The 12542-nt window shown below is 35.8% G+C and overlaps 1 protein-coding gene across 3 annotated transcripts in view; it reads left to right on the plus strand.

The window, feature by feature from the left end:
* Positions 1–777: 777 nt before the first annotated feature.
* LOC142980435 (transient-receptor-potential-like protein) overlaps positions 778–12542 on the plus strand; it is a 36164-nt gene continuing 24399 nt past the window's right edge. For 2 of the 3 annotated variants that reach the window (XM_076125812.1, XM_076125814.1), the window contains exons 1-12: positions 778–839; positions 3503–3594; positions 4005–4129; positions 5696–5933; positions 6287–6429; positions 7306–7486; positions 7921–8112; positions 8520–8754; positions 10630–10782; positions 11064–11319; positions 11697–11830; positions 12255–12378. In XM_076125812.1, the coding sequence (XP_075981927.1) occupies positions 3568–3594; positions 4005–4129; positions 5696–5933; positions 6287–6429; positions 7306–7486; positions 7921–8112; positions 8520–8754; positions 10630–10782; positions 11064–11319; positions 11697–11830; positions 12255–12378 (1808 nt within the window). In that variant the 5' untranslated portion in view covers positions 778–839; positions 3503–3567. Of the gene's footprint in view, positions 840–3487; positions 3595–4004; positions 4130–5695; positions 5934–6286; positions 6430–7305; positions 7487–7920; positions 8113–8519; positions 8755–10629; positions 10783–11063; positions 11320–11696; positions 11831–12254; positions 12379–12542 lie in introns of all 3 variants that reach the window. The other variant, XM_076125813.1, reaches the window with a different exon arrangement.

Below are 12542 nucleotides of genomic sequence, written 5' to 3' on the forward strand. Positions count from 1 at the left end.
GAAATTAGGTATTGATGTTTTCAGCAGTTTTTGCCTTTTCATTGCCAATAATATTAGTAGCTTCTTTGATCTAGAATTGCAGTAGGTGTTGGGCAGATGGTTATCCAAACACATCTACGTAGTAACCACTTTTATTTTTAACTTTTTCTTTTTGAAATCTAAGCAAGGATGAATTTTGGAATTAACTGTAAATAGAATATTGTACTTAAAACCATTTTACAAAACAAAAGTTTCCATAACCCGAAATCGAATACGTTGCACAATGGAATACGTGGTCATCATTAACCAACTTTTACTTCATCGTATGGTTAGTTAGTGTCATATTTGTTCATGACTCTCGAATGCTGAACAATTGTTATCTTAATTGACAACAACAGGACCTACTTTTTACATACCTCCGAAGCATTAAGCGTTTTTTTTATATGAGTTCAAATGTTATTAAATAGATAAACTACCACTAAATGTATCACAGAAACCGGGGGTTAGACGCTCAGCTCAAGCCACTACTCTGTCACCCATCTGTGGAATGCGCAACGAATGCTTAACACACGGATTGGTGAGTGCAACTAGCTACGAGCAGCTCAAAATAATAAATTATAAACTAACAAACGTGACATGAACAAATCCTTCAGTAATTCCAGTCTCGCCGTTTGCCCTTGATTCATTTCAGTTGTGTACAAACATCACGCGCTGACATCGAACCGGGTTCATCCGGGTGACACTCCTAATTGGATCTAGGGGTGGTTTGGGGGCTAGGGGGGAGGGGTATATAAAGACAGGGTGGGGTTGCCTCAGCGCAGGAGTGGCGTCGCGTCAGCCTTGGCTTTCGTTTTCTCCCCGTAAGTATCATTTTAAATATCTTTTCTTATAATTAAACACAAATATTCGCGATATATTTAAGTTAAATCTACACACAAATAACGTAAGTGTTGGTCAAAGATAAAAATGTGGTATAATGCAAAAAAATGTGTTTATATAAATGAACAATATTCGCGTTAATATCAGAAACTGCAATTTTTCATAATAAACTGTGTGTGAAATGTATGTGGTTGAAGCAAAAGAAGTTTGCAGGAATTGCAATTTACTCTAATTCGTCTCAGCTCACTGTGATGACTATGTACCATGGAAATAACAATTGCTATTATATTTTTCATTTTAAAATGTGTGATAAGTGATTGATGAAACAAAGAAGTTCAATCGTAGCAAATAACTTTATTTATTCCATCGCTACCGATTTTCTTAACCATTTTGTTTAACGTTTGAAAGTACTTAGATATTTAGTTGTAAAAATGTTGTATGTCTGTAAACTGAGTTTAAAAAACGCCTGTAAATGACAGTTAGCTAGAATTCTCGTGTGGAAAGTTAGTAGGTTAATCGGATGATTGGAATTAGGTGAAGGTGAGTGGCATGTAGGTTATAATGTAATTCATGGGGTTTGGGTTACTTTTGAAGGGAATTTCGAGTTTAAAAAGCGTATAGTGTAGTTAGTTTGGAGTGTGTGTGGTTGTGTGTTAGAAAGTTTGTGCAAAGAACAGTAGCAGGTAATAAATAATCGTTTGTTTAATGAACTGAAACGTCGAAAGTATGGATAGTTCATTCATGTGTGTTTTTTGAGATTTATGGTTTTATTTTCCGTTTTTAAGTGCACGGAATAAGATTTTTTTTCAAATATTTTTATCGTAATAGAAAGATTTTATCAAGAACGAAAGTGGTAATTAAAGTTAAATGCTTTAGATTTGAATATATTTATTCAGAAAATCTATTTTATTATATTATTTCTCACCTATCGAAAGTAATATTATAATAATGTTTTAAATAATTTACAATAACAGGATAGCAACACAATAATAGAAAAAATAATGCAACACATTCTACCAGCTTACCGCTAATTCGCAATAATTAAGAGTGGAAAATAAACAGAGCTAATTACGAAGTCTACGAAGTGCTACGTTAATTCGTAGCGGCAGTGCTACGAAAAACAAGAAATATCTGCGCGAGTGAGCTTGCAATATAACATTTCATGGAAAAATTAAACACACTTTTTAAAGGGAAGAGGAAGATTGCACATGATATTATTATTTTTAGTTTTGTTTTGATTGTTGTTATTAACTTGCAGAGATGATGTTTATTAACTTGCAGAGAATAGAATAAAAGTTAAATTAATATGTCATCAGGTGCCTTTGGCTTGAATTCGCTCTTAAATTGAATTTTATAAAATACTACTATCCTACTAATATTATACGCTTTCACGCAAATACTACTGAACCGATTACGATGAAATTTAGAATATAGGTGGCTGAATACCCAGAAGATAAAAAGTAGTAGTATGTTAACACATAGGCTACTTTTTATCCCGAAGTTCCCGAGGGATCAGGATTTACACGGGAAGGGTTTCCACGCGGACGAAGTCGCGGTCGGCCTCTAGGTTATACCAATTTATTTAGTTGTGTTTTATACTACAAGATATCTGGCTTTCGTAAATATACCTATGTATTGAGATATATACTTCAATGATTCTTAATGTTTGAACTAACTTTGAACATTTCTCTGAATTGACTTCAAACGATATCATGCTTGTATATCAATATGTAGTTCAATATATAGATAGTTTACGGTCTGCTAATTGAGCAATTTGTCGTCTAATTATGTAATTACGAAACGATAAAAAAATCTGCTGTACAAATTAGTCGAGTTTTCTTATAACATAACTATACATAAACTCAAAATCAAGAACCAAGTTACAAAGAATATACATAATTAAGCATTAGAATAACCCAAGCGTTCATTCAGTATCAAATGACACCTAACTTATGATACCTGACCATAAAAAGTGCCTATAACCCAGATCCCCATCTGATATTAAACTGAAAATCGGATAAGCACCAATCGAATTATACGTCGTAAGGTTATGTCAGCGCAAAATAGGTGACGGTCGTTACACGGTAAAGGAGATTATCACTTGAATACATGTAGGTAGCCGTTACTAAGGCTTCTACGCGTGGCCTTATGTAGGACGTGTGCGTGTGTACGTACGATTCGGTTAGCAATGTATTTGGTTACTGGGTAGTTGCGAAAATTTAATTTTGTTTGTACGAAACTTGTGGACAATATAAAAGAGGTAAATCTTGTTTTTTTTGGTTAATGTGTAAGTTTGGAAACTTGGCACTCTGAATTATTTGTTCCTATTTTACTAATTATCTATGCTCGGCTATAACACATGAAAGTTTTTGAAACAGGAAACACTCGTTGGGTTTCAAAAAATATTAGAAATGCCAAAAATATTGCAAGTTCAGAAATTGTAGATAGCACAAATACTAGTGCCGAGAGGAAATTAAACCTGTGAACTCTCGTATGTGATCTACCATTCTGGACATAAGATTCGATTGTTGCATGGAAAGGAGTTTGTAAGAAAAAGATGAATAGACACGTATGTAAATCTTATAATAATCCCTTGTTAGTTTCTCTTACTAAAGTGCAAATATTACAGCGTATCGATTTGCAGAGAGATAAATAGTCTGCCAGAGGGGACGGACGTCGCTCCAGAACAGTGCGGGGTAAATCGCCGTCATGGCCGAGAAGAAAGACCTGGAGGCCGTGAGTACCCATACTTATTACTTGCTTTAGACAACAGCATCTACTGACGTCAAGCTATGGAGATTATGTACTATATCTTCTATCTCCCCGCTCAACGATCCTAAATGAACTCTTTACTAAGTTGTCGGACTATAGTACGACTATAATTGTATTTGTTGGTAAGAGTACCTACTAAACTTTTGTCTGAACATGTATTTAAGCTGTTGCTTAAGCAATTTGATTGTCAACTGCATGCCATAAAAAATATTACTTATCTAATTTATGCCCACGATTCTCCGTGTAACGATTTCCCAGGACACTTCGGTTGTTGTTTAAGTTTATTAATTTTCCACGAGCATCTCATCAAAATTCACTCAGTAGATTTGTGTAAAGTAAAATATACCTATACCTTCCTATTTTTATTTACCCAGGGTGACCCCGAGCTAGAAGGAGGTCGGAAACCGATGGACCTGCCGACACTGCCCAAACCCCTGACCCTCGAGGAAAAGAAGTACCTCCTCGCAGTGGAACGTGGTGACATGGGCAATGTAAGACGGTGAGTGAACACAACTCTTTTGCTTTCATATCAATTTACACCCGTCGAAAGATTTTATAAAACTTAAAAAAAAAATTTGGAGAATTTTCGTCAACTTTTAATGATCAAAGCCTTAGTTCTAATGGCATTAAAAATACCCTTTGTGACGTCTTATCATTAAGATATTTATTAAAATAAAAATGTACGTAATTTTAGGCGGCTTAAAAAAACAAGCTGTTGAAAGCGGCTTTTAAATTACGTTATGTAACACAAAGAAAACTAAAATATAATTTGATTCAGACACCCCGCTTTCAGCAAATTAGCGTACCTACCAAAACAGTCCCGTATCTTTGACTTTCTATTAAAAATAACATCGGTGCGTGGCTATCTATAACAAAACGTTTATTTTCTCTAACGAAATTAATAGGTAATATTTTATCTTTCGTATATTTATTGTTTGTGGAAGAAAATTCACTTAACGTCCAATTATGTTTAAAAGCCAATGTAAACAGGGGTTGGACAAAAAATGGCCGGTCCCATTTAAATGCTTTCATTAAAAGTAACTCGTTTGATATTATATTGGAAGTACTTCAGTCAATTGTGCGTGAAAATGTAGAATTTTGGGGAAATCGAGTGCGTAATACCCATAATTTCTACTATTATTTAATTCAATTTCCTTCTGAACAAAAAGAAATGAATTTGTTTGATCCTCAACATAATTGAAGTACTTAGACCCATATATTTAATCGACTTGCTCTTAACCCGACCTTAGAAATGGTAAAACATAAAATGTGGCGCGAATCATTCCTAAAACAAATCAGATCAAAGAGTTTGCATAACTTTTTTTATTTCAAAATGGCTTCCCGCGATTGTCGTCGGAAATGGCGGCAAATTTAATTATTGTCTATATTTTAATCGGATTGTTTTGGTATTAACTTTGTGATTCCTATTCTGTGTTTGACAAAATAACAACACAATCGTTTGTGAGATTAAATTGATAGCTTTGCATATTTTGGAAACTAGATTTTGATGGATTTAGCAGACCGATTCTCTACGATCATCGATTATCTACAACAGTAACTGGCTACGTATAGATAAATTTTGTGTGCATTTGATACAGATAGATATCGCGCCTAGATTTTACTTTTAACTTTGATTGAAATAGAAGTTATTGTAGACGATAATAATGAAGAAAGTTTTTACATTAGAATTGTAAAATCTAGTTTCTAATTGCTTGTGGAGGAATGATTATTTTCGGTTTTAAATAGTTTATAACGGTGAATAAATTCGGGATAAAATCAGTCTTGTGGCAATTTATTACAAGTGGAATTATTTTTTGTACATTCATTATAATAAATTCTTTGCTTAACTGCTAAGCCGTCACGGGTTATCGTCTTGACTTTTAAATAGATACCTACTAAGATTAAGAAAAATCGATGAGCATTACTTTTTCTACACTACCAATCTTAGACAATATTGATAGTTAAATAGGACCGCAAAAAATGGAGTATTCTACCTAGACAGTTTCCATACCTGTTGTAAGTCACAGTTAACATTCAAAACGGTTTCATATTCGTCTTCCACCAGAATACTCCAAAAAGCCCATCGCAAGAAGCACATAGAGATCAACTGCGTGGACTCGTTAGGCCGAGGTTCCCTGACCCTGGCCATTGATGGAGAGAACCTAGAGATGGTGGAACTGCTGGTCATCATGGGGGTGGAAACGAAGGATGCTCTGCTGCAGGCCATCAATGCAGAGTTTGTGGAGGCTGTGGAACTGCTCTTGGAACACGAGGAGCTGATTCATAAGGAGGGAGAGCCATACGTAAGTGTCTAGAGAACTTTGAAGACTCAAATGTTTGAAAAACGGGGTGAAACAGGGTCTTATATGAAGAGAGGACTTGACATTAACTTACTATACCTATACCTTGGTCTTATTGTAAATAGCCTTCTTCGAACAGCGGACCGTTGCCACTCTGTTCCTGTCAAATCCAAAACGGGTTCAAAATGTTAATAATATTAATAAAAAAAAAAGTAAAATGATGTTATTTCTACTCCTGTTGAACTTTATTTTTGTGCCTGGTGGATTTGTTATAGCCTTAGTACATTTATAGTGTGGTAGTAGCCTTCTTCATATGGCCATAGTATTTTCATGTTATTTTCGTTTCTTCGGTACAGAGTTGGCAGAAGGTAGACCCAAACACGGCGATGTTCACTCCGGACATAACGCCGCTGATGCTGGCGGCGCACAAGAACAACTACGAGATCATCAAGATACTGCTCGACCGCGGAGCCACACTGCCTGACCCTCATGATGTTAAGTGAGTATACACTCTATGTACAAAAACAAAAGGTTTATTTTAGAATAAATATGTTGAGCTTTAACCGTGGATTGTGACTGTCAGATCTACAGGGTGTCCCAAAACTCAACGATAATCCGAGACAGGATGAAAGGCCAAATCATACCGGTTATAGGAAAAATAAAAAAAAATCCATATCACTTAGTTCAGCAATAATAGACACTTTTCAAAAAAGTTGAAATTCCACACCCTTGGTCGCATTTTCAAGTCCTGTGATCACCAATGTCACAATTTCGCTGTGTTTTTTTGACTTTCGTGATCTTAATTAAATATGCTATTAATCGTATAACAAATTAATGCACAAAACATTGTTAATTTAATAAAAAAAGTTAAGTTTTAGTGAGTCATCTTTCTCAAAAATATCGTTAGTCAACTTTGACGCTTCATACTGAAAAAAAATGTACTACACTACCCTTGGCAAGTTATTTCAAAAGTTGGCGCATTTAATCAAGATTTCAAAATGGTATAACACTTGCCACTTTTCTTGCCATTAAAAATGTTATTTTTATTTGAACGAAGAGTATCCTCGCAAATGGATCGGACGCAGTGGTACAATTTTATGGCCTCCTCGTTCTCCCGATCTAAATCCAGTAGATATTTTTTACTGGGAATGCATAAAAGAAAAAGTATATTCGAAATCAATACAAAATCTATCAGAACTTCGCCAGAAAATTGACACAGCGTCAGAAGAAATAAATGCAAGGAATTTTGCTTTTAAAGCAATTAACAATTTTTAAAGCGGAAACAACATTTCAACAATCGTCATCTGATAGAGTAGATTCCTAAAGCAGGTAGACTTTAAACAGCAATGATTTTAAATCTTTCTTTTGTCCCAAGGTGTGGTTGTGAGGAATGTATCCGCGAGTCAACCGAGGACTCCCTGCGTCACTCGCTGGCTCGCCTCAACGAGTACAGAGCGCTTGCGTCACCGTCGCTCATCGCCTTGTCCTCCACCGACCCCATACTCACCGCCTTCCAGCTCTCCTGGGAACTAAGGAACTTGGCTTTTGCTGAACAGGTAATACGGTTAATACTCTTGGAATGGGTCTTTTAATATAAATTCTCAGTTCTGAGTGGTTTTGATATGTAATGAGAATAGTAGCGAAATGGCTTTAAAGGGACTTCGATTCAGGATTACGAAGTCAGAAAGTAGATTCGAGGACAGTATTATTAAAAAGAAATAAAATAAAAATAAAAAAAATACAAATATTGTTATGAACAAAAAACGTGCAAGTGTGGTTGGTTTTTGTAAAAACCAAAATAAATGAACGAAGCAAGGGGTTGGTATACACACATACTCGAAAGTTTGAAATTTGCCATAAAAGTTGTTAGAAGATAGGTATTTCAGTTAAAAACACAATATTTTGTTTTAACCCTAATAATGGCGTGGAACTATGTCTTTCGTCTTACAAAACAATTTCAATATATAAAAATCGTTCCTATTGCCACTAGGAAAGTAAAGCTGAATACCTAGAGCTGCGTCGTCAAGCGCAGCTGTTCGCAGTAGACTTGTTGGACCAGTCGCGCAGCTCGCAGGAGCTGGCCATCATTCTCAACCACGACCCGGACGAGCCCGCCTTCGTCGACGGAGACCACATGAAACTCGCGCGATTGGAACTGGCTATTGATTTTAAGCAGAAGAAGGTGAGGTTTTTTGTGATAACCTTGCAAGTACTCTATAATTGAATAGTGTAAAGTAATTATAGATTACTACAACCAATTTTATCCTTATAATTTGAATAAAGACAGAACTCAGAACTTGTTTGTCGATACTTTTATAATAACCGAAACAGTATAATATTAATATATACCTAGTTATTTTTTTTAAGTTTCTATTCCAATTACCAATTTTACCAGAGGGTATTATAATCCAGGTAACTGGGCTGTGGAGGTCCGAAGGGCTGTTGATCTATCTAAAGTAAAGTATTCAGCTACATGTGATTATGTTGTGCATTATGTAATTTAAATTGTTTACCTTGTTCGACAACCTCAGATATGCCACTGAACTTCGTGACATAATATACATCACTACATAAATTTTCACCTCCCAGTTCGTAGCCCACCCCAACATCCAACAGCTCCTGGCCTCAATCTGGTACGAAGGTGTCCCAGGTTTCCGCCGCAAGACCACGATGGAGAAGATAATGATCATCTGCCGAGTAGCCTTGCTGTTCCCCTTCTACTGCATGCTGTACATGATCGCACCGAACTGTGCCACCGGCAAGCTGATGAGGAAACCGTTTATGAAGTTCTTGATACACGCGTCCAGTTACCTGTTTTTCTTACGTGAGTGGTTTTGCTTGTATTTTTAATTAGAAGACGTTGTTACGGTTATGTGTAGTTTTATTAAATTAAGACGTGCTACATACTAAATACTTATAAGCAGAAAACTATAGGGTATTAGTTATTTAGGAAAGGGTTTTAAATTTTTTATTAGATCATTTTATTAATTTAAGACGTGCTAAGCAGAAAAGTATAGGGTACTATTTAGGAAAGGGTTTAATTTCTTTGATTAAATTATTCTCAACTAGCTGACCCGTGCGGCTCTGCTCGCGTGAATTTCGTACTGTTGCTTATTCGTACGACCACGCGAATTGCGAAGCACTCGATACACCTACACATAAAAATGCTAACAACTCTTTTGTCATCTAATGGTTATTTACGAAAGGGACCCGAAGGACACACAATGTGACACAGTGAGCCTGTGTCACATTGTAAACCAACATTTTTGTGTAATATATCATACAACATTTATGTTTGAAAATCTTATAAATGTATAATAGCCTGTTTCAAAGGTATTTTTTTTACAATTAAGCCACCAAAATAAATCAATAAATAAAAATATGCTTTGTCGCAGACTATAACGCCATCTATTGGTTGGTGCGACAACAGGTGTCGATACGGCCGGCGCCGCGTTCACTATGCGAATGTTGTGAAATGGATTGCAACGCCATCTATGGTCTCTTTAGGGAAACGCAGGTTCAAACGATTTCTACGTATTTTTTTCAATTTTCTAAAAATATATGAAATTTTATGCGATAAAAAGTATCCTATAAGTTGCTCCACCACTTATTCTATGCATATACCAAATTTCAGTGCATACTAATCGGTAGTTTTTACGTGGCAGCGTAACATACAGACGGAGGACAGACAGAAAAAAACCTGACCTTGACCTCTCTACAGATTTATTATAAGTATAGATAGTAGCTTAGAGAACGGGAACGTTACCGGTGTATGGCAATGGGCTCGCATCCCATTACATGGGATTTATACTAAAAATGGCATGAGGGCGTATACACCTTAGACTGTAATTATATGGGTAAAACAAACGTGATGATATAAATATATGTATGTATGTAAAGCGTATAGTTACTATCGGACACTACTGCGTATAGCTAAAACGTTACGAACAAAACAGAATCTGACTTTTCCGGGAAGGTAACTCGAGTAGCAATGATGGACATGTCCGGATGAAATTCGAATATTGTACTTGTTTTCAGTCGGTTTTATATAAAAGGAAAATTGGTTATCCGGTAGTTTAGCTTCTGTGTATAGCAACCCTAAGATTTTAAAGTAAGATTAAAGTTTGTAGTGTTTTCTTACCGCTTAATTGACTTTATGAAGATGCAATTATTAACATCTTCTTACTTTTCTGTGTAAAAATAGGAAGTTATTACTGCACTCTAGTGTTAATCAGGAAACTTAATAATTATTGTTAAGTAAAATGTAAGGTAATTTCATCTTTACAGCTGGTGTCCTAACGGTTTAACAAGACTTTTAACTAAAAGAGCGCGAGTTTCTGGTATTACCAGTAGTAAAAATATAAATGAAACTTTTGCGGTGCATAGTTATTAATATGTACTAGCTTAGTCTATTATTATTATGCGGGAATTTACGAAATCAAACGTTTTATCTTGAATACGAACAAACACCATAGTGGTTGTAAACATCTTAGTCGCAAATTGTCTAATAGTATATTAATATATTCTCGCTTTCTCACAAAAACTCACTTTGTGAAGATGTATAGATGTAAATAAAGCAAGGGAAGTTTGTAAGGATCGTAGCAAGCAGCGTTTCGTGGTCCCTACATACGGCTGTAAGAAAAAGGCGTGATTGTGTATGTACTCGTATGTTAATATGACACATTATTTTATTCCATAGTGATTCTTATCCTGGTGTCACAAAGAGCGGAGGTGCAAGCGATACAGCTGTTCGGTCCGGAGTGGATGGTGAAGGAGCTGGAGAAAGAACTCCTCAAGCAGAGGGGCAACGGACCCACGTACCTAGAGCTTGTCGTCGTGGTTTATGTACTTGGTAGGTATCAAATAAATTAAAGATAATATAAGAATTTATAGATACGTTTGATTTGTGAAGTTAAAATTAGACTAAGCGGTGGCGTTTTGATTATCTGTCACGTCAAGAGGTCATTGGTTCAAATCCTGGGTCGGTCAACTATTTGGCTTGTTTGGAGTTAAATGGTAAATTGCCTTTTTAGGGCATTTTTTATATTATGTTATTGTATATTAAGTAGCGATAGATTGAATTCCTTAAATACACCTTATATTTGTTGTGTCTATAATATTTTCTTCCAACAGGATTCATCTGGGAGGAAACACAAGAAATATACATAGAGGGCATTCGCTCGTATCTTCGTAACATGTGGAACTTCATAGACTTTACAAGGAACTCTCTGTACGTGGCGGTGGCCGTGCTGCGGTTCGCGGCCTACTTCCAGCAGACCACGGAGATATGGCGAGACCCTCAAACTAAGTTCATACCTAGAGAACAGTGGGACGCGTTCGATCCTCAACTGATCGCTGAAGGACTTTTTGCCGCGGCTAATATTTTTAGGTTTGTAGTACTTTGTATTGTTGATAACCGTTGTTATCTAAGGGTTTTTTTCATTAAAAAAGATGTCACAATCTGTTGTAAAATTAACTGTAGTAACATTTTAAGTTTTGTGAAAAAGAGCCAAGTTTTGATTTTCATGAGACAGTCCTAGATTTAAAGCGTTTATGGTTTTTCACACTGTTTCCCTTTGTTAATAATTGAATGTTCAGGATTGTAAAGTACCTTAATTCTCATATAAACAGTAAAGAACATTGTATTCAATAAAAATAATTTCAATATTCATATGTTCTAAACTTGATTCTGTATAAAGTTCACCGCATCATACTAACACACATCGTGTACGATATAATGTAATTTGGCCATTTATTTGTCCCCAGTGCTTTGAAGCTGGTCCACCTGTTCTCCATCAACCCTCACTTGGGGCCGCTGCAGATCTCTCTGGGCCGCATGGTCATCGACATCGTCAAGTTCTTCTTCATCTACAGCTTGGTACTCTTCGCCTTTGCTTGTGGTAAGTCTTTACACATAACGTGCGTAACGTCTTAACTTAAATGTTCGAGTTCAACTTTATTTTACGTCATTTTTTCTCACTTTTGCATAGTGTAAAATTTACACTGTTATAATCAACTACGGTTTATTACAATTTTTTTAAATAAATGTTCAACAAAATAATCTATAAACTTTACACTGCGTAGTTTTAATTTTCCTATTCGTTTTTTTACTATTCAGAGGTGTAGAAGAACACCAAAGAAGACAAATAATTCCTTTTCAATTTTTTGTAGTTGAACTTGAGGACTACTATAATATTATAAACTAAGTGCCAAATAGAATTTGGCCATGCATTACATTCACATTGTTTGAAGAAAAAAGTCTTCAAACAATCGCGTCGTCATGATAATTTTGTCTTCAATTTGGTAGTAATATTATAAACGTAGGTCTAAATCAACTGCTGTGGTACTTCGCCGACCTGGAGAAACGCAAGTGTTACGTGTTACCTGGTGGTCTACCTGACTGGGACAATGCTGGAGACTCCTGTATGAAATGGAGGAGCTTCGGAAAGTCAGTCACTAGTAGTTGGCTAGATTTGTAGCGGATAAACATAAAGCTAGCTGTTTTGTGATATGGATCAATGGTTTTTTGTATTAATAAAATATTGAGTAATTCGCTGGCACGATGCTCATAACTTCGCGTTAAAGTTCTAGGGATCCAGTTGAAATAACATG

This window comes from Anticarsia gemmatalis, chromosome 18 (genome assembly GCF_050436995.1).
Source record: "Anticarsia gemmatalis isolate Benzon Research Colony breed Stoneville strain chromosome 18, ilAntGemm2 primary, whole genome shotgun sequence".
Taxonomy (NCBI): Eukaryota; Metazoa; Arthropoda; class Insecta; order Lepidoptera; family Erebidae; genus Anticarsia; species Anticarsia gemmatalis.